The sequence below is a fragment of the Oncorhynchus clarkii genome, chromosome 1 (genome assembly GCF_045791955.1).
Source record: "Oncorhynchus clarkii lewisi isolate Uvic-CL-2024 chromosome 1, UVic_Ocla_1.0, whole genome shotgun sequence".
In the NCBI taxonomy this organism is placed as follows: Eukaryota; Metazoa; Chordata; class Actinopteri; order Salmoniformes; family Salmonidae; genus Oncorhynchus; species Oncorhynchus clarkii.
The window spans coordinates 70,278,928-70,305,537 of record NC_092147.1 but is presented as its reverse complement, the minus strand read 5'-3'; the positions used below and the strand labels follow the sequence as shown (position 1 = coordinate 70,305,537).

The 26,610-nt window shown below is 45.1% G+C and overlaps 1 protein-coding gene across 1 annotated transcript in view; it reads left to right on the top strand.

Moving 5' to 3' along the window:
• LOC139411515 (regulating synaptic membrane exocytosis protein 1-like) overlaps nt 1-15,797 on the top strand; it is a 67,042-nt gene extending 51,245 nt beyond the window's left edge. The window contains exons 21-30 of the mRNA XM_071157982.1: nt 408-473; nt 2,606-2,721; nt 2,888-3,036; nt 9,244-9,407; nt 9,548-9,759; nt 9,883-10,048; nt 10,177-10,289; nt 13,153-13,254; nt 13,386-13,525; nt 13,647-15,797. Coding sequence (XP_071014083.1) covers nt 408-473; nt 2,606-2,721; nt 2,888-3,036; nt 9,244-9,407; nt 9,548-9,759; nt 9,883-10,048; nt 10,177-10,289; nt 13,153-13,254; nt 13,386-13,525; nt 13,647-13,862 — 1,444 coding nt within the window. The 3' untranslated portion in view covers nt 13,863-15,797. The remainder of the gene's footprint in view (nt 1-407; nt 474-2,605; nt 2,722-2,887; nt 3,037-9,243; nt 9,408-9,547; nt 9,760-9,882; nt 10,049-10,176; nt 10,290-13,152; nt 13,255-13,385; nt 13,526-13,646) is intronic.
• Nucleotides 15,798-26,610: the final 10,813 nt, after the last annotated feature.

Here is a 26,610-nt window from a genome sequence, read left to right as displayed (position 1 = left end):
TTCTCATCATGTCATCTCATCACCTTCGTGTTTGTGGTGTGTATGAAGCAAATGGATGATGGAACCTCTAGTACCTAGACAGGAGACAGTTAACCACCTCAGTGCAAAGAAGAGGTACACACACACATACACACACATTACTTGTTCAATGAATAGATGTGTGCCGCTTCTTCACGATCATTGTTCCGTACTCCATATTCCATTGATGTGTATTGACAACTTAATCAAATCAATCGCCTAACTGGTTTGTCTTCTGTAGAGCATAAGGCTAGACGTTTCATGACGAATAGAAAATCAGACTTCTCTCACTTACCCCAGCTGTTTACCCCTGTCCCATACTCTCTCCGTTTATTTATTCATCCCTTCATCCGTTTCTTTCTGTTTTCCACTCATCTCCCATCTCCCAGGCAAACTCGGAGCCTGGACTCATCCACCTGTCACACTCTGGGCAAGAAGCTCCCTGACAACGACAGGTAAGGGGGCCAACCATAACATATACCCTGATTTTTGTTTATCAACATCATCACTTCCGGCCCAATCCTCAAACTTTCATAAAATCTCCCATTCACATCAGCACAGAATTGAAATTAAAGTTTGAGTCGAGCATGTGAATCTCATTGCGAGATTCATCCTGCCATCATAGTCTGTCCCCTCCCACAAATTCCCAGTCTAGGATGAAGTTCACTGTAGACACTGATCTAAGATCAGTTTTCCCCCACAATAATTGAGGTTAGGATTTGTTTGGGGTAAACTGATCCTAAATCTGCACCTATATGGTGACTTTTACCTCTAGTGGGGATCCCCCTCTTTTCTGTCCACCAGTTCATCCACATTACCACAATTTTAAACACTGATTTCAGAATAATCTATCAGATTAAGTCACGTACACATGTACTGTACTGGGCTGCAGTGCAGCACAGCGGTTAGCATGGGGATGCTAACATAATCATGAAAGCATGGGTCAGGATTCGCTGAAATGGAGGCAAGATGAGCTTGCGTTTGTAATTGGCAGATCAGTATCAATGTGGGGTCTTTCCTAATATGGAATCAGGTAGTTTGACCTGCACCTTTAACAATGTTTTCTTCTGAGATGTCTCTCACACTGTGTATGCTAATTTGAATATGTTTGAAAAAGCTCCTTCTTTTCTTTTCATCATTTTTCCTTTCTTTCCTCTTTTCCTCTATTCTGTTATTTTCTTTAATTTTTGCATGTTGCGACTTTGTGCACACGGTGTGTATGGTGTGTGTGTTGGGGCCCCCAGAATAAAGCCCACCTCCATCCTGAGGGGGTCCCGAGGACGGCCCCCTCCCCTGCGGCCTCTCGGTAAGGGGACCCTCCGAGAGTTGGCCCCAGGCTCACCCCAACCATACAGGTGCTGACCTCTGACCCCTCACCTCAGTGCTCTTGGAGGAGCGGCCTGAGAGAGAAAGAGCTGTTGATTCCACTGCCTATAATGCACTATTTATTTGATATTGTACCCCAGTCATGGGCCTGTGCGTGCGTGTGTGTGTGTGTGTGTGTGTGTGTGTGTGTGTGTGTGTGTGTGTGTGTGTGTGTGTGTGTGTGTTTGTGTGTAAGTGTACACTGAGTGTACAAAACATTAAGAACATAACATAGACTGACAAGGTGAATCCAGGTGAAAGCTGTGATCCTTTATTGATGTCACTTGTTAAATCCACTTCAATCAATGTAGATGAAGGGGAGGAGACAGGTTAAAGAAGGATTTTTAAACCTTGAGACAATTGCGACATGGATTGTGTATGCCACTCAGAGGGTGAAGGATGGGGTGAAGACAAAAGCGGGTGAAGACAAAAGGGGAACGGTGGGTTGCCACTCAATATTAGTAAGGTGTCCTTAATATTTTGTACACTCAATAATGCTAATTGTCTGTTTTTCTTGGTCTAAATGTATCAAGCTGTTTTTGCTACAAGACCTCACACCAGCCACACTGAGACGCATATTGCGCGTAGTACACTTCCCCTCACTTTCCTACCAAGCTTGACTCTGTCTCGTGCTCTTCTTAGATCCTATGTTTCAAAACTCTGTCTAACTAGAGGCCTCCCGGTTGGCGCAGTGGTATAACGGCGCTGTACTGCAGCGCCAGCTGTGCCATCAGAGACTCTGGGTTCGCGCCCAGGTTCTGTCGTAACCGGCCGCGACCGGGAGGTCCGTGGGGCGACGCACAATTGGCCTAGCGTCGTCCGGGTTAGGGAGGGCTTGGCCGGTAGGGATGTCCTTGTCTCATCGCGAACCAGCAACTCCTGTGGCGGGCCGGGCGCAGTACGCGCTAACCAAGGTTGCCAGGTGCACGGTGTTTCCTCCGACACATTGGTGCAGCTGGCTTCCGTGTTGGATGCACGCTGTGTTAAGAAGCAGTGCGGCTTGGTTGGGTTGTGTATCGGAGGACGCATGACTTTCAACCTTCGTCTCTCCCAAGCCCGTACAGGAGTTGTAGCGATGAGACAAGATAGTAGCTACTAAAAACAATTGGATACCACGAAATTGGGGAGAAAAAGGGGTAAAAAAATCAAATAAACAGTGAACCTAGTAGTGGTTGCATTCTCTCATCCTCTCTCTCGTTCCATCTCTCTCTCTATCTCTCAGGGGCCACCTCCAAGGTGGTGCGTCTCTGTCCTCCTCAGTGATGTCCTCGTCAGCAGCTCGCAGGGTCAGACAACTCCCACAGGTCCCAGACAAGAGCAGCAGCCCCGTAGAGCAAGGTGTGTGTGGCTTTCTTGACTTGATTTTGTCTGTAAACCTGAGTGAGTGAGTGAGTGAGTGAGTGAGTGAGTGGTGATTAAATGTGGGTGTGCGGTGATTAATTGTGGGTGTATATATTTTTGCTATTTCCTCCCTGTATGTATGTGTGTGTGTGTGTGTGTCTAGCCCTAGCAGCAGAGGAGCGTGTTCGTCAGCTCCAGATGAAGGTGCAGCAGAGGGACTCCTATAGGAGTTCTGCTGCTCCGTCCACTTCTAGCAGGGACGTGGAGAGGGTGCTCAAGAGCAAACGCGAGGTCAGTCACCTGTCACTTGAGGTCAGCCCCTAACCCTAACCCTCTTTGTATTTCTCCATTTCTCTCTGTCCCTCTCTCTCTCTCGCTCCCCATATCCCTGGGATTTATTGGCATGGCAAACATATGTTAACATTGCTAAAGCAAGTGGAGTAGATAATATACAAAAATGAACAGTAAACATTACACTCACAGAAGTTCCAATAGAATAGACATTACAAATGTCATATTATGTATATATACGGTGTTGTAACGATGTACAAATGGTTAAAGTACAAAGGGAAAATAAATAAGCATAAATGTTGGGTTGTATTTACAATGGTGTTTGTTCTTCACTGGTTGACCTTTTCTTGTGGCAACAGGTCACAAATCTTGCTGCTGTGATGGCACACTGTGGTATTTCACCCAATAGATATGGGAGTTTATCATAATTGGGTTTGTTTTCAAATTCTTTGTGGATCTGTGTAATCTGAGGGAAATATGTGTCTCTAATATGGTCATATATTGGGCAGGAGGTGAGGAAGTGCAGCTCAGTTTCCACCTCATTTTGTGGAAAGTGTGCACATAGCCTATCTTCTCTTGAGAGCCAGGTTTGCCTTCGGCGGCCTTTCTCAATAGCAAGGCTATGATCATTGAGTATGTACATAGTCAAAGCTTTCCTTAAGTTTGGGTCAGTCACAGTGGTCAGGTATTCTGCCACTGTGTATTCTCTGTTTAGGTCCAAATAGCATTCTAGTTTGCTCTGTTTTTTTGTTAATTCTTTCCAATGTGTCAAGTAATTATCTTTTTTTTTCTCATGATTTGGTTGGGTCTAATTGTGTTGCTGTCCTGGGGCTATGTGGGGTGTGTTTGTGAACAGAGCCTCAGGACCAGCTTGCTTAGGGGACTCTTCTCCAGCTTCTCTCTGTAGGTGATGGCTTTGTTATGGAAGGTTTGGGAATCGGTTCCTTTTAGGTGGTTGTAGAATTTAACAGCTCTTTTCTGGATTTTGATAATTAGCGGGTATCGGCCTAATTCTGCTCTGCATGCATTATTTCGTGTTCTACGTTTTACACTGAGGATATTTTTTTAGAATTCTGCATGCAGTCTCAATTTGGTGTTTGTCCCATTTTGTGAATTCTTGGTTGGTGAGCGGACTCCAGACCTCACAACCATAAAGGGCAATGGGTTCTATCACTGATTTAAGTATTTTTAGCCAGATCCTAATTGGTATGTCAAATTCTATGTTCCTTTTCATGGCATAGAATGCCCTTCTTGCCTTGTCTCTCAGATCGTTCACAGCTTTATGGAAGTTACCTGTGGTGCTGATGTTTAGGCCAAGGTATGTATAGTTTTTTGTGTGCTCTAGGGTAACGGTGTCTAGATGGAATTTGTATTTGTGGTCCTGGCGACTGGACCTTTTTTGGAACACCATTATTTTGGTCTTACTGAGATTTACTGTCAGGGCCCAGGTCTGACAGAATCTGTGCAGAATATCTTGGTGCTACTGTAGGCCCTCCTTGGTTGGTGACAGAAACACCAGATCATCAGCAAACAGTAGACATTTGACTTCAGATTCTAGTAGGGTGAGGCCGGGTGCTGCAGATTTTTCTAGTGCCCATCGACAATTTTTGATATATATGTTGGAGAGGGTGGGGCTTAAGCTGCATCCCTGTCTCACCCCATGGCCCTGTGGGAAGACATTTTAACCGCACACTTGTTGTTTGTGTACATGGATTTTATAATGTCGTATGTTTTTGCCCAAACACCACTTTCCATCAATTTGTATAGCAGACCCTCATGCCAAAATGAGTCAAAGTATTTTTTTAAATCAACAAAGCATGAAATTCTTTGCCTTTGTTTTGATTTGTTTGTTTGTCAATTAGGGTGTGCAGGGTGAATACGTGGTCTGTCGTATGATAATTTGGTAAAAAGCCAATTTGACATTTGCTCAGTATATTGTTTTCACTGAGGAAATGTACGAGTCTGCTGTTAATGATAATGTAGAGGATTTTCCCAAGGTTGCTGTTGACGCATATCCCACAGTAGTTATTGGGGTCAAATTTTTCTCCACTTTTGTGGATTGGAGTGATCAGTCCTTGGTTCCAAATATTGGAGAAGATGCCAGAGCTGAGGATGATGTTAAAGAGTTTTAGTATAGCCAATTGGAATTTGTTGTCTGTATATTTGATCATTTCATTGAGGATATCGTCAACACCACAGGCCTTTTTGGGTTGGAGGGTTTTTATTTTGTCCTGTAGTTCATTCAAGGTAATTTGAGAATCCAGTGGGTTCTGGTAGTCTTTAATAGTTGATTCTAAGATTTGTATTTGATCATGTATATGTTTTTGCTGTTTGTTCTTTGTTATAGAGCCAAAAAGATTGGAGAAGTGGTTTACCCATACATCTCCATTTTGGATAGATAATTCTTTATGTTGTTTGTTTAGTGTTTTCCAATTTTTCCAGATGTGGTTACAGTCTATGGATTCTTTAATTACATTGAGCTGATTTCTGACGTTCTGTTCCTTCTTTTTCCATAGTGTATTTCTGTATTGTTTTAGTGATTCACCATAGTGAAAGCTTAGACTTAGCTTAGGTCTCTATGTTTTTGGTTGGACAGGTTTCTCAATTTCTTTCTTAGATTTTTGCATTCTTCCTCTAACCATTTGTCATTGTAATATTTTCTTCGGTTTTCTATTTGAGATTTTTAGATTTGATAGGGAAGTTGAGAGGTCAAATATACTGTTAAGATTTTCTACTGACAAGTTTACACCTTCACTATTACTCTGGAATGTTTTATCCAGGAAGTTGTCTAAAAGGGATTGAATATGTTGTTGCCTAATTGTTTTTTGGTAGGTTTCCGGACTACATTCCTTCCATCTATAGCATTTCTTAATATTACTCAGCTCCTTTGGCTTTGATGCCTCATGATAGAGTATTGCTCTGTTCAAGCAGACTGTGATTTTGCTGTGGTCTGATAGGGTTGTAGGCGGACTGCCTGTGAACGCTCTGAGAGACTCTGGGTTGAGGTCAGTGATAAAGTAGTCTACAGTAATACTGCTAAGAGATGAGCTATAGGTGTACCTACCATAGGAGTCCCCTCAAAGCCAACCATTGACTATGTACATACCCAGCATGCGACAGAGCTTCAGTAGTTGTGACCCGTTTTTGTTGGTTATGTTGTCATAGTTGTGCCTAGGGAGGCATGTGGGGGGGGGGGGGGGGGGTGCTGTCACCTCCAGGTAGGTGTTTGTCCCCCTGTGTGCTGAGGGTGTCAGGTTCTTGTCCGATTCTAGCATTTAGGTCACCACAGACTAGTACATGTCCCTGGGCCTGGAAATTATTGATTTCACCCTAAGGGGATTCGATATAGGTAGCACACAGGACATTTTTCTCTGGTAATATGATTTCCTTTTGAATTTCTAGCCAAATGTAAAATGTTCCTGTTTTGATTAATTTAATGGAGTGAGTTAGGTCTGCTCTATACCAAATTAGCTTTCCCCCTTGAGTCCCTTCCCTCTTTCACACCTGGTAGTTTGGTGGATGGTACTACCAGCTCTCTGTAACCTAGAGGGCAACCAGTGGGTCCGTCTCCTCTATACCAGGTTTCTTGTAGGATGACAATGTCTGTATTTCCAATTTCTTTGGTGAAGTCCAGGTTCCTGCTCTTTAGGCCAAAGGCAGATGACCTCAGGCCTTGGATATTCCAGGATGTGATAGTGAAGGCTTTATGTTCCACATGTTGGTCATGTGGTTTGGCCTCAGGCCAGTAAGTGTGAGCAGAGCCTGCTGAGCATCTGGTACATGCCATTGGCTTGGGTTAGTGTAAGAGTGGGGGTTGGGCCTGTTTGCCTGCTCACGGCCTGGGCGTATGCGTGACTTCCATGTTAAGGCCCTCTTTGCGGGGGTGGTGTACATGGGGTGGGCAGGAGGGACATAGGTCTGATCTGAAGGGACCTAAATGGGGTGTGGGCATGGTTGACTTATGTGGGGTGTTGATTGGTTGGGGTGGGGGTGGGTTGTCCCACAGGTCTGGGAGAGTGTCTCGCTGGTCTGAGCGGGGTGTCTATTGATCTCTTGCTTCTGTGTGAATTGTTGGCAGCTGGCTGAGTTTGACAGCGATGTCCTTTAGAGTCTGGCAAAGGTGGGCACTGCTGCCTTGTATAGGTGGACCTGGTCATAGAGGCTGTTCAAGTCCAGGTTAGAGTGGTGGGCCTGGAAACATTTGGTTTTGAGGCACAGTCACGGGAAATACTTGTGTTTACCCGCTGTATGGTAGCAGTAGAAGAAGAAGCTTCTATCACTCCCTTGAGTGCTGTGGCCACACTTTCCTGCTGTGTTCTCAGGTCGTTTGTGCCTGTGTGTATTATTATGTGGCTGGGTGACCCTAGTTGGTCCTCAGACAGAAGGTCTAGGGCGCGCTGGGTGTTTGGACACCAGAGTTTAGACACTGTGTTTGGGGAAAAAGCTTTTCTTCTTGTATATATTTCCCATTTGAGTCCATAAGGAGTACAATCTGTGTCTTGGTTATGTCCTCAGTGTGTGTGGGGGGGTTGGCAGGAGGGCTATCAGGGTGTCTGACAGGGGGGGTGCTCAGAGGGGGTGAGATACCCTGGGCTTGAGGTTCTTCATTTGTCTGTTCTGCTGTGATGTCGATGCTATGGTCAGGGTCTGGTGTGGACTGTTCTGCTCTGGTGTCGAGACTTTTGTTGGGAGCTGAGGTGGGCTGTTCTGCTGGCTTCTCTGCTTGGTTTGCCACATCTCTAGTGGGTTGTTCTCTGTCAAATGCCATCCCCCTCACCCTCTCTTCCAGCAGTCTGATCCTCACCTCTAGTGCTCTGTTCTTCTTCTGCTCTTTCTCCTGTTGAAGTTGTCTCACCACAGTCCAGAGTGCAGATATGTCTCTCTCCACCTCCAGCTCTCCGGGTCTGGTTAAGGGGGTGTTGTTGTGCTGGACTGTTGTCTGGGTCTGTGCTGACTGAAGTGTAATCACCTGCTGTTCCAGCTCCGCCTGCCTTACCTCCAGCTGGGTAAATGTATCCTTCATTTCAATGAGGAGGTAGTACTCTGTGCTGGGAGGTTGACTTTCCACTTGGGGTTGCTCGTCTGTGGGGTTATATAATGAAGAGGTCTGGTCTGACCCGTTCGGGGTGGGGGTATCTTTCTCAAGGGAGAGCTTCTCCTGCTGGGCTAATTCTTTGATTAGTTGAAGTCCAGCTGAAACTGTTTGGGGTTGCCCTGTACCAATACTGTTCCAGACTTATAGGGATATACGTATATTAGCTGACTCAGAGTCCTCGTTGTCTAGTATCCTGAGTTTCCACCCCTCGTTAACACCCCCCCTGTTAACAGAGGGGTAGTGTGCTAAAGTGGCACTGTGCCATGCCAGGGGATGGTTTGTGTGGAAGATGAGGTTGCTGATGTACCCATTTTTATAATAGTCAGCAAAAAGTCTCTTGATTTTCCATAAAGAGCTTCATTTTGTGATCTTTTCTTGCCTTATCATTCTTTACATACACAGGGTACTGTATTTTAATTACCTCTGAACAGCGGGAGGAAGCTTCTAAGGCCTCTCCATTTGGTTGGAGTAGACTGTTCGACTCTCCTGCCATTGTTGGGCTAAAGGGCTTTGACACCTCTCACTTGACACTTCAGTGCTAATTGAAGTTGTATCAAGCTTGGCAGCCTTAAATGATCATTCAGTCCTTATAAAGTAATGTAATGTATTTTCTTCTTGGCTTTTGGAAATAAAATATAGCTTCAGACTAAACATCACTCACTCAGTTCCAGGTTGGATGGTGTTTTCAGGTTTCTGTTGTTTTCCAGAGCATTTTCTGTATAGCGTTGGAATAATAATCTTTGGTAGTTGTAAGCCTTCCAGGTCATTCCGTAATTCTGTCCAAAATCAGGTTGTAGGTTTTGAGTTTTGATTTGGAGTGAAGGTTATGTTGTAGAGGGTAGCATCCTGTATATGTTCCTGACAAAAAAATCCAAGTTTATCTAATTCTACATTTTGTTAAGAACATGCTGAAAACTGCAGGAGCTCATCTGACCTCTCTCCATCTCTCTGTCCCTCTCTCTCACTCCCCATATTTATGACCATCTCTCCATATTCATCTTGCCTCTCTCTCACCCCTCACTCCTCTATCCCCCCTCTCAATTAAAAATAATTAAATTCAGTCAACTTTATTGGCATGAAATAGATGTGAATATTTCTTCTTATCCTGTCCCTCTCTAATCCTCTCTCTCTAGCTGTATAAGGACCAGAGGAGAACCAGCTGTGAGAACGTATCCCGCAAGTCTTCAGACAGTGATGTCAGCGACGTGTCAGCCATCTCTCGCACCAGCAGTGCCTCCCGCATCAGTAGTACCAGCTACATATCCATCCAGTCAGAGAGACCCCGGGGACGCTTCAAGTAAAAAGAACCACACACACACACACACACGCACACACCTGTGTGTTGCAGTAAAGACTACAAAATGTGTGTGTGTGTGTGTGTTTGTGTGTGTGTTTGTGTGTGTGTGTGTGTGTGTGTGTGTGTGTGTGTGTGTGTAGCAAGGCGATGCGTGCGTCAGGCCGCAGCATGTTGAAGAGCACCAGTGTGAGTGGTGAGATCTATGGCATTGAGCACACAGACGGCAGCCAATCAGATACAGCATTGGGCGGGGGCAAGAAGCGACGCTCCAGCCTCAGCCAACGGGTGGTGGCCATTGTAGGCCTGCCCTCCAGACGCAGCTGCAGCACCTCACAGCTCACCTCCCAGAAAGGTAACACAGACAGACCATACAAACAAGACCCCACCATACACAAGCCCTGTATCCAGCACCCATATTAAAACCAGTTGGTAATATGAATGTATTGTTGTTGTATTTGTTGTGTGTAATACAAAGCAGTGGTGGTGGATACTAAGAAGAAGGGCAAAAAAAAGAACAAAATTCAGATCCAGCGGAGTACAGAGGTGGGCATGGCTGTAGAGTACCCCCGCTCTGCCATGAACCGCCAGGCCAGCAGAGACTCCACTGACGGGAGCATGAACAGCTACAGCTCTGAGGGGAAGTCAGTATCTCTAGCCTCACTCTCTCTTTGTTTGTAGTGGTAGTGTCATTCTCACTTCAATGCTTGTCCAGTTTAACGTTATTCTGATCTTCAGTAGTCTAACCTCAGTGTGTTTATGTGTGTTCCAGTCTAATCTTCTCGGGGATGAGGCTGGGGGTTGACAGTCAGTTCAGTGACTTCCTGGATGGCCTTGGCCCCGCCCAACTGGTGGGCCGGCAAACATTAGCCACACCCGCCATGGGTGAGTGGCACAAAGGGATATGATGGACAGTAGTGATGCGTGGGTAAAATCGCTAAGGAAGCCAAGCCAGGGACAAAAAGCCATATTACAACCTTACCCTACAGTGTGTTGTTGTGACGTTGTATTAGTTAATGTGACGACTGTTGCCCATCGAATGATTAAAAGTTTCTAATTGCGTGATTAACTGAATCAAGCAATTATTAACTCATTAACCTGGGGCACCATGGGAAAATACGTTTTTATTGAGTTTCTATTTCCCAAATGAACTCAAAGAATATCAGAATATCGATTTTACAACAGCCGCTAATTAATCAGTTACCTCTACAATCTCGTTCTGAACTTCGCATAATCCGGGAATCTGCACGGACCCGGGTCTCACCAATGAGTTCGTACCACACCAATCTTAGTTGAGTATTTATTTGCTAGAAAGCTAAAATGATAATAAAATATACACATACACAAAAACACATTCTAGGCTATTGAGTAGAACTTAGTATAACGGGCCATGGCGCGTGTTACCCAAAATGGGGATTTAAAAGAGAGAGAAAAAGAGAAAGTACACAAGATAAATATACATTTGGGTGAGTTTGTCAGCTATGCTTATTCTAACTCTAGCCTTGCCCCAATCTGCCGCTCTTATGGGTCAGAATATAATGATGTAATTACGTGGGGAAGGTCTCTGTGGATTCTCCGCGTAGACCGTTCAGGGGACCGTTCAGGCTGCTCAATGACGCACTTCTCCGGCGCACCTCTCTGGTCGTCCTCACGATGTCCTTTTGGCTTAGGAGTCTGTTCCCTCACCCTTGTTCTGGAAGGGGTCTTCTGAGGACAGACAGCTCTGTAGCTCAGAGCTCACAGCGTAGGAATGAAACAGTGTAGATACCACGATTCAATGGGAGGCGGAGGCTAGGTGGTTTGACTTGAATTCACCCGCTTAGACACAGCTACTCATCCGTAGCTTGGGTAGAAAAATATTTCCTTGTCTTCAAACTTGTGTTGCGTTTTGGGTTCATTGACTTTTTAGACCTCGACTGCAGCTTGGGTCACTTAGTCTTATCTGTAAATTCTTTACTCACAGGTTTTATACCCTCGTGTCAGAAGTGGGCGTAACCGCCTTTAGGGCAATTCTCTGGGCGTACCAAGTTATGGGCAAGGTCTAGATTTTACTCAAATCCAATTTTATACAACTATCTTCACATTTCATCTTTACCAAAACATTCTCTTTGATTTGGACATTTTCCATACAACGTACAATGTATAAACATCAAACATATACTAGGTAAACTCTTGACGTTACAATGTTTTCATAATAACGTCATCTATTAACATTTAATAACAAAACAAAAATGACATACATTTTCATATTCCGTCTATCGTCATGACCACCATTGTGGCTGATGGAAACCATTCTTCCAAAGTCCCTTTATTTCATGTTTAATGTTCTGAGGCTGGTTCTCCATAGTAACAGGACAAAGGAATTTGTCTGTGGCCTAAGATTTACCATGGGCGTGAGGGGTCATAAAACCCCCACATCTTCAGACCCCTAGATCTCTCCTCCTCTGTTGGGGTTGAGAGATAATCTGTAGGGTTGTGGTCAGGACAGTCATGACAGTGTGTTGTGATAATTGCATTGTTTGCTCTATAACCTGTTAGTTCATATGCCTTGATATAGAGGCCTAAAGGTCGAGACAATAAGAAGACACAGTGGCAGAATAAATTCAACCACACCTTTGTTTCATCACAAAACCGGAGAGCAACCTCTGTCTGGTGAAGTCCACAAAGCACATTGCATGTAACAAGCAGACCTACAGCATGGTCAAGCAAGTTAATGTTTCTGACATTTTCGGACTGCTAAACAACTATTGATTTAGAACCACAGAGAGTTACCGCCGAAAAGAAAACAGGAGCTGCCTCAACTATGTGTCTGTGTCTGTGTCTGTGTCTGTGTGTGTCTGTGTGCGCGCGCGTGTGTTTGTGTAAGTAGAAAAAACATGTTGACTCATACTACTTGTAGAGAAACGCCATCCTCCTCTCTTTCATCACTCTGTCATACAGTACACAATTTTAGTTGTTGTTGTCCTAGGCTACCTGGCTAAAATGCTTGCTCACTAACTTAAATTCCTTTCATGGGCAATGATGTGCCAGGCCAGCTAGTTAATGTTAGCCTTCTACATCTAGCTACATATTGAACTTCCATCCTCTCAGGCCAGGGGCACAACAAACTAATGGTTGGATTAGTATCGCTGTTATAATCATTGGCCAAAATGGAGGGAGAATTCAATAAAACCACAAGTCTAAATCCATATCTCTATCCATCACTAGTTAGGAAAGGAACGATTTTCGCTAGCTAGCCACTGGAAGACAGTGACACAACGAGATGCAAAAATAAAATAAATTGTGTAAATGGCGTTCTGCTTTTAATTTGATGTGATTGGTGTAAAGCCAAATCCAAACTGGCTTCCCTTTACACTTTTTTTTGGTGCGCAAGGACCGTTCACAATTGAGCTCACTCAGTTTATCGCAACGCTGATTGGCTATTATTTCATATATTTTTTATCAAGGGGGGCCAAATTCTCTCTGGCTTCCCTTACATTCAATGCTACGATCGGCAACAATGTCATACTCTTTTTGACCAGACGACATCAGATAGATGGGCTACACATACAAAGACAGAGGGGCGCTGTTTCACTCATTCGGATGCTTTCTCCGGTGAGATAAAGTACATTAAGGCTCATGAAACACAAGGAGATGAAAGATACGTTATTTTATGTGTTTTTTATTTATTTTTTGGGGTACAATTTTTGGGGAAGCCTAGATTCCCTTGAGTACACACCACTAATGATATACCGTGTATGGTTTACAGGAGATGTTCAGATCGGAATGATGGACAAAAAAGGCCAGCTAGAGGTGGAGGTGATTAGAGCACGTGGCCTTACCCCCAAACCAGGGTCCAAATCACTCCCAGGTACCACACACACGCACACACACACACACACACACACACACACACACACACACACACACACAAAATCCCAGATAAGTGTGTCTGTTCTCCATTCCCTCACCTTTCTCCCCCACACCACTCTGTCTCTGCAGCACCCTATGTCAAGGCCTACCTGCTGGATAACGGAGCCTGTAAAGCCAAAAAGAAAACCAAGATTGCACGTAAAACCCTGGAGCCACTCTACCAGCAGGCCCTGCTGTTTGAGGAAAGCCCACAGGGGAAAGTCCTCCAGGTAATAACACCGGGAACTTGTACTGCTTGTGTGTGTGTGTCTGTGTGTGCGTGTGTGTGTGATGCGTACGTGTGTGCTTGAAGTTGTGGGTCCTTGGCCTTATCTCTGTCCCTCTCCACAGGTAATAGTCTGGGGCGACTACGGGCGACTGGATCACAAATGCTTCATGGGAGTTGCACAGATCCTATTGGAGGAGCTGGACCTCTCCAGCACAGTGATTGGCTGGTACAAATTGTTTCCTCCTTCCTCATTGGTGGACCCTACCTTAGCCTCGCTTACGCGGCGGGCATCCCAGACATCCCTGGACAGCTCAGGACCAGCTGGTATGCGCTCTTAGTGACCACAACGCAACCACAACCCCAAATGGACAACAACCAATGGACCACAACTGACCAGAGTGCATGACCACATCCCTAGGGCCAAGATAAACCTTAAGCAAATCAAAGCCAGACAGATAGAGATATACAGAGAAAGAGAGGGAGAGCGAGAACTAGCCAATCAAAGTTTAGCTGAAGTCAGACAATCATTTCCCATGCCTCCCTCCTTCCGTCTTCTCTCCTTTCTCTGGGCTGCTAGGCCTTGCTCCTGAGTCTCACCTCTTCTATTTCTCATCCCTCCTTTTTATGTATCCATCCTCCTCGTCTCTGACATCTCCTGTTTTGTCCCCTCTTTCTCCATTCCTCCTCTCCCTCCGTTGAGTGTGTTATGGCTTGTGCTCCTGAGATTGAAGGGACTCATGCAGCCCACTCTGTTAGGGGGCACAAGGGATGTCAGCCCAGGCTTGGTGTAGCCAATCAGTGAATAGGTTATTGTGAGGCCATAAAGAGTGTGTAGGAGACAAAGGGAAAATGTTGAAGATACCCTGCCGACAGCTGCCCATCAAAATGCGTTTCAGCATTGAGGTCGTCATGGCATTGCTATATCTGTGAGGATTGGCGTGATTGCACAACCTGTTAGGGGAGGGAGACTTCACAGGTGAAGACAATACTTGTTCTAAGATCAAAGCAAGCACAAAAGCTTGATTCTTTTTCAGACAACAAATGGTTGCGAAAGAGAAAAAAAGGGCCAAATTATGGTTAGATCTATTTTATTCCATATTCTATTTGCCTAGAGTTGAGAATGTGGTGCAGACTCCCTGTGTGCATATTTGGTTTCGAGTGACGGTGGTCTGCAGACCAGCAGAGGTCTCGTCACCCCCGGCGAGTGTGGCGGGCGCAGCATGACTCGGGACCCCGGCCCAAGCTGCATGCACATTTTTTTGTAAAACAAAAGCCAGACGAATTACTTAAAAAGAGACTAGACTAAATGTGTGTTAGTTCCACATACTTTAGGCCAGCTTGTATGTTGCATGTACTTGTACAGTTTGCTCGTACTGAATATGAATACAAACAGAAAAGCCATCCGCCATCCAAGGGCGGACACCGGGGGAATAAGCTCCGCCCAGGCCACACCTCCCACTCTGCGTATGAATATCCATATTAGGAAGTCTCCAAAATACTTTTTTATTTTCTTGTGTTCCTTTTGAACCCTTTGGAGAACAGTGCTGTATCGTAGTACTGAGCAAACTGACTATCTGAGGAGCTAGGTGTTTTAACTATAGTCTTTGGCAGTGGGGCTAGGTAGAGAATGTGTGTATAAAAACAGAGATTAATGTATATGAAGTATAATTATGACATAAATGATAAAAGATATAGATATATATGATTATCAAATGAGTGTATCTGACTATACAACTATCACCTATAAACACACACACACGTTGTAAATATGAGTCAGGGGGACGATATTTACACACACAAAACGATCTAAACATTCCTAGTCCTATGGAAACAGATCTGAGCCCCTTGCCCTGTGCTTTGAGAGCCGCTGAGCGGTGCCCAACCACAAGGGGGAGCCAGCAGACCTTTCAGTTTCTCCTCATAGCAGCCAAAACCAACATGACTATTTGCAACACATGCCACCTTGTTTCTTTAACCGCAAAACTTTATTCCCCGTATTTTATCATGGTTTGGACTGAATTTAAAAACCCACAAAGGTTTTGTTAGCTGACGTTTTAGTTGAACCTCTTGCGGTGCGGCCCACTGCCCTTTCCTTTGTCGGTATTACTCCACGATACTGATTGTTTACAGTCCATGAGTTTCCACTCAAAACACCATATCTAGGAAAGAAGTATTCACTTCAACATTTCTTGTTTGTATAACAGATGTGGCTCTACTGATGTGTATGTTTTATATTCAAGAGTTCATTTTTATTATTTACAAATAAAAGACTGTGGAAGAAAATGGTGGGCAAATCGACTCCGGTTTTTGACTCACCCGTGGCGATAAACAGGGTATATGATGATGAAAATCATGTTTTTGACTCACCCTTGGCGATAAACAGGGTATATGATGATGAAAACGATGAACTTAACTACCGCAAAATGGCTGCTGAGCTGTACAAAGAAGTCAGCATATTTAGGCGCCAACGTATTAAGCGATTTAACAACTTTTTAATGACTTTCCCTTACCTTAATCCTAACCTTAACCCTCAACGAAGGTCAAGGGTGGGCTGATGTGGATTGGCCCCCTTTACAATGCCAAGCACTTTGAAGCATATGAAGTGCTACTAAAGCCATTGTTCGGTATCATTATTTATCAACTGTTATCTTTCATAACAAGATAATGTATGCATGTCATAACTGCATTAGTATCTGGATAACATTGATACATTGATGTATATGACCCTGGGACTAAACACCCTGCAACTGGATCCTGGACTTCCTGACGGGCCGCCCCCAGGTGGTAAGGGTAGGTAACAACACATCCGCCATGCTGATCCTCAACACTGTGTCCCCTCAGGGGTGCGTGCTCAGTCCCCTCCTGTACTCCCTGTTCACTCATGACTGCATGGCCAGGCACGACTCCAACACCATGAGACAGCCTATAGGGAGGAGGTCAGAGACGACCGTGTGGTGCAACGACAACAACCACTCCACACAATGTGATCAAGACAAAGGAGATGATTGTGGACTACAGGAAAAGGAGGACGGAGCATGCCCCCATTTTCATCAATGGGGCTGTAGTGGAGCAGGTTGAGAGCTTCAAGTTCCTTGGCGTCCACATCACCAAGAAACTAACATGGTCCAAGCACACCAAGACATTCGTGAAGAGGGCATGAAAAAACCTATTCCCCTTCAGGAGACTGAAAAGATTTGGCATGGGTCCTCAGATCCTCAAAATCTTTTACAGCTGCAACATCGAGAGCATCCTGGCGGGTTGCATCACTGCCTGGTATGGCAACGGCTCGGCCTCCAACCGCAAGGCACTACAGAGGGTAGTACGTACGGCCCAGTACATCACCAGGACCATGCGTCCTGCCATCCAGGACCTCTATACCAGGCGGTGTCAGAGGAAGGCCCTAAAAATTAACAAAGACTCCAGCCACCCTAGTCATAAACTGTTCTCTCTGCTACTGCATGGCAAGCGGTACCGGAGCGCCAAGTCTAGGTCCAAGAGGCTTCTAAACAGCTTCTACCCCCAAGTCATAAGACTACTGAACATCTTATCAAATGGCTACCCAGACTATTTGCATTGCCCCCCCACCGCCCTCTTTTACACTGCTGCTACTCTCTGTTATTATCTATGCATAAGTCACTTTAATAACTCTACTCACATGTACATAATTACCTCAATTACCTCGACACCGGTTCCCCCCACACATTGACACATTGACTCTGTACCGGTACCCCCTGTATATAGCCCCATAATTGTTATTTACTGCTGCTCTTTAATTATTTGTTATTCTTATCTCTTACTTTTGGGGGGGATTTTCTTAAAACTGCATTGTTGGTTAAGGGCATGTAAGTAAGCATTTCACTGTAAGGTCTACTACACCTGTTGTATTTGACGCAAGTGACAAATACAATTTGATTTGATATCAACAGAAAGGTATATTTGGGTGATTTAAGTATTGACTGGCTGTAAATCAAGCTGCCCACTCAAGAAAAAGATTCAAACTGTAACCAGTGCCTGCAACCTGGTACAGGTTATCAGTCAACCTACCAGGGTAGGTACAAACAGCATGGGAATGAAATCATCAACATGTATTGAGCACATCTTTACTAATGCTGCAGACATGTGCTTGAAAGCAGTATCCAGATCCATCGGATGTTGTAATCACAATATAGTATCCATATCTAGGAAAAACAAAGTTCCAAAGGCCGGGCCTAATATAGTGTATAAAAGGTCATATAAGAAGTTTTGTAGTGATTTCTATGTTGTTGATGTAAATAATATTTGTTGTTCATTTGGGTGTAATGAGGAGCAAACAGACGTTACACTTGACACATTTATGAAATTGCTTATGCCAGTTACTAATAAGCATGCACCCATTAGGAAAATGACTGTAAAAACTGTTAAATTCCCGTGGATTGATGAGGAATTGAACAATTTTATGGTTGAGAGGGAGGAGGCAAAAGGAATAGCAAATAACTCTGGCTTCACAACCGTTTGGCAAACGTACTGCAAATTGAGAAATCATGTGACTAAACTGAATAAAAAGAAGAAGAAACTACACTATGACACACAGATAAATGACATAAAGAATGATAGTAAAAAGCTTTGGAGCACCTTCAATGACATTTTGGGAAATAAGGCTAACTCAGCTCCATCATTCATCAGATGGCTCATTCGTCACAAAACCGACTGATATTACCAACTACTTTAATGATTTTTTTTATCTGCAAGATTAGCAACTTTAGGGATGACATGCCAGCAACAAATGCTGACACTACAATTCCAAGTATATCTGATCAGGTTATGAAAGACATGAATTGTAATTTTGAATTCCATAAAGTGAGTGTGGAAGAGGTGAAAAAAGTGTTGTTGTCTATCAACAATGACAAGTCACTGGGGTCTGACAACTTGGATGGAAAATTACTGAGGATAATAGCCGACAATTTTGCCACTACTATTTGCCATATCTTCAATTTAAACCTACTAGAAAGTGTGTGCCCTCAGGCCTGGAGGGAAGTAAAAGTAATTCCGTTACATAAGAATAGTAAATCCCCCTTTTCTGGCTCAAATAGCCGACCAATCAGCCTGTTACCAACCCTTAGTCAAGTTTTGGAAAACATTGTGTTTGACCAGATACAAAGCTATTTAACAGTAAACAAATTGATGATAAAAAGATTTTGGGGGCTGTTTTGTTAGACTTCAGTGCGGCTTTTGATATTATTGATCAGTCTGCTGGTGGAAAAACATATGTGTTATGGCTTTACACCCCCAGCTATATTGTGGATAAAGAGTTACCTGTCTAATAGAACACAGAGGGTGTTCTTTAATGAAAGCCTCCAAAATAATCCAGGTAGAATCAGGAAATCCCCAGGGCAACTGTTTAGGCCCCTTACTTTTTTCAATCTTTACTATCGACATGCCTCTGGCTTTGAGTAAAGCTAGTGTGTCTATGTATGTGGATTGGATTGGACTCAACACTATACACATCATCTACCACACCAAGTGAAATCATTGCAACACTTAAGAGCTGCAGTTAATTTCCGAGTGGGTGGCAAGGAATAAATTAGTTCTAAATATTTAAAAGCCTAAAAGCATTGTATTTGGAACAAATAATTTACTAAACCCTAAACCTCAACTAAATATTACAATAAATAATGAGGAAATTGAGCAAGTTGAAGTGACTAAACTGCTTGGAGTAACCCTGGATTGTAAACTATTATGGTCAAAACATATTGATACAACAGTAGCTAAGATGGGGAGAAGTCTGTCCATAATAAAGCACTGCTCTGTGAAGCAACACAAACATAGGCACAGACACATGCATACACACATTATAACCTACGCCGTCATTGTAAATAAGAATTTGTTCTTAACTGACTTGCCTAGTTATATAAAGGTTAAAATTTAAATAAAACATTTAATTAAAAAAATACCCCATAAAACATGCCACCAAAGTTCTCTTCACAGTCCCGAAGTCCAGAACAGACTATGGGAAGTGCACAGTACTACATAGAGCTGTGACTACATGGAACTCTATTCCACATCAGGTATTTGTTGCAAGCAGTAGAATCAGATAAAAACAGATAAAAATACACCTGGAACAGCAGGGACTGTGAAGCAACACAAACAGAGGCACAAACACATGCATACACACATGATAACATACGCACTATACACACGCCTACATATGGATTTTGTGTTGTAGATATGTGGTAGTGGAGTAGGGGCCAGAGGGCACACATTTAGTGTCTTGTGAAATCTGTTATGAATGTATTGTAACGTTTTTAAAATTGCATAACTGCCTTAATTTTGCCGGACCCCAGTGAGAGTAGCGGCTGCCTTGGCAGCAGCTAATGGGGATCCATAATAAATACAACTACAAATTAGGGAAGATTCTTTCAGCTCACTTACTGAAGGAGTCATCTCCAATCTAAGAATACACCTTCAAATGTGTCGATTTTCACTGGCATTTACAACAATACTCACACTTAGTGGTAGAAATGGACATAACACCAGTTTTAGGCACTACCCATGCCATGACCTTACATAGCAGGTGTAAAAGAAACGCCATGACAGGACGCCTCCCTAAACGCCTCCTTCTATGCCAGGGGTCTCCAACCTGTTCCTGAAGAGCTACATACCGTCCTGTAGGTTTTCGCTCCAACCCCAGTTGTAACTAACCTGGATCAGCTTACCAATCAGCTAATTATTAGAATCAGGTCTGATAGATTAGGGTTGGAGTGAAACCAAAAGGATGATAACTCTCCAGGAACAGGGTTGGATAGCTCTGGCCCTACACCATGGCTACAAGATGACAAAATAAGCCTAGGCTTTGTAACTGAATGCTTTTCAACTGGCCTCCTGGGCCTAGGATTTTATTCAACCGGGCCTAGGATTCTATTCAACCGGGCCTAGGATTCTATTCAACCGGGCCTAGGATACTATTCAACTGGGCCTAGGATACTATTCAACTGGGCCTAGGATACTATTCAACTGGGCCTAGGATACTATTCAACTGGGCCTAGGATACTATTCAACTGGGCCTAGGATACTGTTCAACCATAATGTTGTTCGTCTTGATTTACTTATTTTATCCATTCCCCCATAGCCGCGGGAAATAGGTGTGCTGCGGCACCCCCTTAAAAATCTAAATAAAAATCTGAATACAATTTTTTAACAAATTGTTTTGCACAAATGTAGTGCACTGGGCCTGTTTTAGCAGACTGATATAGCCTATGTGCGCTGCAAAAGGATTTGTCCAACACCCACACACCCCCAAACTACTTCCCGCAGCCAGACAAACGTAATATTCTGGTCTGACCTGGAGAAGAGTTGGAGTGGGAAGGGTTAAATAAGACTATTGGAAGATGGGAAAATACTGGACAATTGAGCTAATGGGTCCCATTACATTTTCATATCACAAATAGGCCCATTTTGTTATAGTATGATGTCACACACTTTTACTAAGTCATAGATAAGTCATTTTCTATTTCATTTATTGAAATATCTGTACAGGATATTTAAGGACTGTGGCTTTAAACCAGAGCGAGAGGCATTCCTTGGCCCTCCATGTTCCAACACCTCTTCCAGTAGCATCTTGGTTTCCCATCCAGGTATCACCAGCAGAGGACCATGCATTGTTCTTTGCTTAGGCTTTGAGGAGTGGGATTAGTTTGAAACACTTGGTGTCTCAACTGTCTTAGTGTCAGTATAACCGGTAAATTGTATTTCTCACAGACAGCAACTAACTACCATACATGTCCACTGGGTACAGGAAGAAATGTAGGCTACATAGAGTACATAGCAACACTTGGATACAGCATAGATTGAACAAACATGGCTTTAGTGCCATCATCGGGTGAAAAATAAGTTTGTTCTAACAGAAATGCACTGAGTTGGGCTTCCCTTGTCATGCCTCTGTATTGGCAGCAGCATTAGTCTAGATGCATTTGTTAATTTACTCAGTAGCCTACAGTTCACAGACAAGAAAATCCAAATGGTGTAACGATTCTCTTCTTGTGAAGTAGAGGCGGACCAAAGCGCAGCGTGGTGGTTGTTCATTGTATTTTATTACGACACTATACATGAACAAACTAACGAAAAAAACAAGAAACGTGAGAACTCAAAACCTAATACAGCCTATCTGGTGAACACTACACAAAGACAGGAACAATCACCCACAAACAAACAGTGAAACCCAGGCTACCTAAGTATGATTCTCAATCAGAGACAACTAATGACACCTGCCTCTGATTGAGAACCATACTAGGCCGAAAACATAGAACTGCCCCAGTTGTGGACTCCGGCCGCAAAACCTTGACCTATAGGGGAGGGTCTGGGTGGGCGTCTGTCCGCGGTGGCGGCTCTGGCGCGGGACGCGGACCCCACTTCGCCATTGTCTCAGTCCGCCTTATTGTCCGCCTCCGTGGCTTACTCACCCTGCCCACCCCTCTCAATGACCCCACTGGACAGAGGGGCTGCTTGGGACAGAGGGGCAGCTTCTCGGGACAGAGGGACAGCTGCTCGGGACAGAGGGACAGCTGCTTGGGACCGAGGGACAGCTGCTCGGGACAGAGGGACAGCTGCTCGGGACAGAGGGACAGCTGCTCCGGGCGGAGGGGCTCTAGCGGCCCCTGGCCGCAAAACCTTGACCTATAGGGGAGGGTCTGGGTGGGCGTCTGTCCGCGGTGGCGGCTCTGGCGCGGGACGCGGACCCCACTTCGCCATTGTCTCAGTCCGCCTTATTGTCCGCCTCCGTGGCTTACTCACCCTGCCCACCCCTCTCAATGACCCCACTGGACAGAGGGGCTGCTTGGGACAGAGGGGCAGCTTCTCGGGACAGAGGGACAGCTGCTCGGGACAGAGGGACAGCTGCTTGGGACCGAGGGACAGCTGCTCGGGACAGAGGGACAGCTGCTCGGGACAGAGGGACAGCTGCTCCGGGCGGAGGGGCTCTAGCGGCCCCTGGCTGACTGGCGGCACTGGCGGCCCCTGGCTGACTGGCGGCCCCTGGATGACTGGCGGCGCTGGCGGCCCCTGGTTGACTGGCGGCGCTGGCGCTGGGCTGACTGGCGGCACTGGCGGCCCCTGGTTGACTGGCGGCACTGGCGGCCCCTGGCTGACTGGCGGCACTGGCGGCGTTGGGCAGACGGGAAGCTCCGATGGCGCTGGGCAGACGGGAAGCTCCGGCAGAGGCGCCGGACAGGCGGGAGGCTCCGGCAGAGGCGCCGGACAGGCGGGAGGCTCCGGCAGAGGCGCCGGACAGGCGGGAGGCTCCGGCAGAGGCGCCGGACAGGCGGGAGGCTCCGGCAGCGGCGCCGGACAGGCGGGAGGCTCCGGCAGAGGCGCCGGACAGGCGGGAGGCTCCGGCAGCGGCGCCGGACAGGCGGGAGGCTCCGGCAGCGGCGCCGGACAGGCGGGAGGCTCCGGCAGAGGCGCCGGACAGGCGGGAGGCTCCGGCAGAGGCGCCGGACAGACGGGAGACTCCGGCAGCGCTGGAGAGGAGGAAGGCTCTGGTAGCGCCGGAGAGGCGGGAGACTCCGGCAGAGGCGCCGGACAGGCGGGAGGCTCCGGACAGGCGGGAGGCTCCGGACAGGCGGGAGGCTCCGGACAGGCGGGAGACTCCGGCAGCGCTGGAGAGGAGGAAGGCTCTGGACGGATGGGCCGGAGAGACAGCCTGGTACGGGGAGCTGCCACCGGAGGGCTGGGGTGTGGAGGTGGTGACGGATAGACCGGGCCGTGCAGGCGCACTGGAGCTCTTGAGCACCGAGCCTGTCCAACCTTACCCGGTTGAATGGTCCCGGTCGCCCTGCCAGTGCGGCGAGGTGGAATAGCCCGCACTGGGCTATGCAGGCGAACCGGGGACACCGTGCGCAAGGCTGGTGCCATGTAAGCCGGCCCAAGGAGACGCACTGGAGACCAGATGCGTAGAGCCGGCTTCATGGCACTTGGCTCGATGCCCACTCTAGCCCGGCCGATACGCGGAGCTGGAATGTACCGCACTGGGCTGTGCACCCGCACTGGGGACACCGTGCGCTCCACAGCATAACACAGTGCCTGCCCGGTCTCTCTAGCCCCCCGGTAACCACAGGAAGTTGGCTCAGGTCTCCTACCTGGCGTAGCCATACTCCCTGTTAGCCCCCCCCCCAGGAAATTTTTGGGGCTGACTCCCGGGCTTCCATCCACGACGCCGCGCTGCCTCCTCATACCAGTGCCTCTCCGCTTTCGCCGCCTCCCGTTCTTCCTTGGGGCGGCGATATTCTCCTGGCTGAGCCCAAGGTCCTTTACCGTCTAATTCGTCCTCCCATGTCCATACCTCCTCGCGCTGCTCCTGCTGCTGCTTTCTCCTTTGCCCATTACCACACCGCTTGGTCCTGTTGTGGTGGGTGATTATGTAACGATTCTCTTCTTGTGAAGTAGAGGCGGACCAAAGCGCAGCGTGGTGGTTGTTCATTGTATTTTATTACGACACTATACATGAACAAACTAACGAAAAAAACAAGAAACGTGAGAACTCAAAACCTAATACAGCCTATCTGGTGAACACTACACAAAGACAGGAACAATCACCCACAAACAAACAGTGAAACCCAGGCTACCTAAGTATGATTCTCAATCAGAGACAACTAATGACACCTGCCTCTGATTGAGAACCATACTAGGCCGAAAACATAGAACTGCCCCAAAACATAGAAAAACAAACATAGACTGCCCACCCAACTCACGCCCTGACCATACTAAATAAATACAAAACAAAAGGAAATAGAGGTCAGAACGTGACAAATGGAGGTGTGGTCATAATATTATGATGACACATCATCCGTCTTCATGTTTCTACCAACCAGCTGTGTTTCTTTAACGCTTCCTCTTCATTTTTTCACATCGCTGGTTATGTCGTTTTTATTGAGAATGTAAAGAATGTTAATGGCTTGGTTGTAGATCTTCTCTTCTCCCTTCAGTTCTTATTCACAGTGAAATAGCCTTTCTTGACCTGTTTCAGAAGAGGCAGAACACTTGATCCCATTTCTGATAGCCAGCCTGCTTGTAGAGTCATACCCAAGAAGACACGAGGCTGTAATCACTGCCAAAGGTGTTTCAACAAAGTACTGAGTAAGAAGTCTGAACACTGATGTAAATGTCATATTTCTTTTGTTTCTTTTTTTTGTGCACAAATTTCTAAAAATAGGGTTTTGCTTTGCCATTATGGGGTATTATTTGTAGATTGATGAGGGTAAAAAACTATTGAATCCATTTTAGAATAAGGCAGTAACGTGCCAAAATGTGGAAAGAGTCAAGGGGTCATGCACTTTCTGAATGCACTGGATAAAATGTAGTATGCTAAAACACGCAAACAGCATTTAGAGTTAAAGTATGGCATTGGATAGGAGACTGTTGACAGAGGAATTGCATTTTATTAAATACACAAATACACAGGTTGACTGTAAAACATTGCAGCATTGTATTTATTTTTCTCCCAATTTATATTCATAACCATGCATATTGTACTATTCAAAATGGTAGGCTACTGGCATACCTGAACTTCATTCCCAAGAATCACAACTTTATGGGAGGGGAAACGTTGGGCATGCGTTGCCCAGTAGCCATAGGGTAAGGTAATTAATGTGCAACTTGTTTGAGGTTTCTGCTTGGGTGAGATCTCTTCGCGTTTCCACCACAAGTTTAGGGTTGTTGCAGCCTACGCTCATGATTCCCACTAGTAGACATTAACCCTGAATTGTTGTTTTACATGTTTGTCTTACTTTGGTGTGTTGTTAGCAGTGGTGACCTGTCATTCAGGGCAGGTGGGAGCCCCACATCTTCAGCTTTGTTGCCTGTTTTGCATGGTATTTTGGCATTAATTCATGTCACATATCAGTTTGCAAGCAATGTAAAAACACATTTATTGAGATAATAAAGCCGCATGCAAACATGCTCTCTTTCCTGCTTTCTTGAGTCAGGCATCTCCAAAATGCAGGTATGTATACTGTAGCTAAGAAAGTAATACTAAGTGTATGTTGCGTTGTAAGCTTAGTAGCCCTTGTGCCTCACCCTAATAGTTTGGTCCGTTTCCCCCTCAGAACTTAGCCTACTGTTCTGACTTGGTGCTGCACATGTAGCCTATACCCTGTTTTAGAGAAAAGTTATCATTGAATATTGTAAGAGCTTTCTTTGTCTGCTTATCTTCACCCTTTATTTATCCTATGGTTCTGACTTGGTGTACAGGGAGAAAACTGTAAGAACGGCCCATGTTCTGAATTATGTCACTGTACATTTCAAAAGTGCTGAATAAATAGTTGTATTGACTACGTCCGTCTTAGCTCACTCATTAATGTCTTAATCGAAATTATGGATTGCCTCATTTTTCCCTTATGCCATAGTTTGTACATCTCAATTGTTATAGGCCTATTGCTTATATAGGTCTATCTCATTAGTATCTTATTCCTAGTTTTAGGCAATGTTTGAATGATTTCATTATTTTGCACACTTTGTATATTATAATTAGCTCATGTGCTTTTCTTGAAGAGTACTATATAATGTTGTTGGGTCTCTGACCATGTTTGTCAGCGACTGTCACTTCCCATTCAGATATTTGTTTTCAACAATAAGTTCCGTAATAGACCCATGTAATTCCAGTTGATATTGCGAGGGTTGTTTTGTTTGCGCAATACGCTGTCTGTGTGTCGGTGTATTGTATATAAAAGTGGATCCTCATGATTGTATTTTCCTTCCTTTTTTGACAACATAGGCCTAATAAAATACTTCAAATGGTAGGCTAACCGAGTCTCTCTCTTCCTCTCTCTCTGTGGTGACTTAAAGAAGAGTAAAGTTAAGGCCTCAACATCTTGCTGAATTTATCTGAACTAACATCTATCTGAATTTCTGTCTGTGTCCATTTTGAAAGTGCTGAATGAATAGGCCTGCCTCATTGCAGCGCATTTGCTTGGACTTGCTTATACTTAGAGCTAAGAGTTAATGATATAAGAATAAACATTATGAGTTCACTGAACATAAATGTAATAATAATTACATTACATAATAATAATAATAATAATAATAATTACATAATTACATAATTACATAAAATAAAGT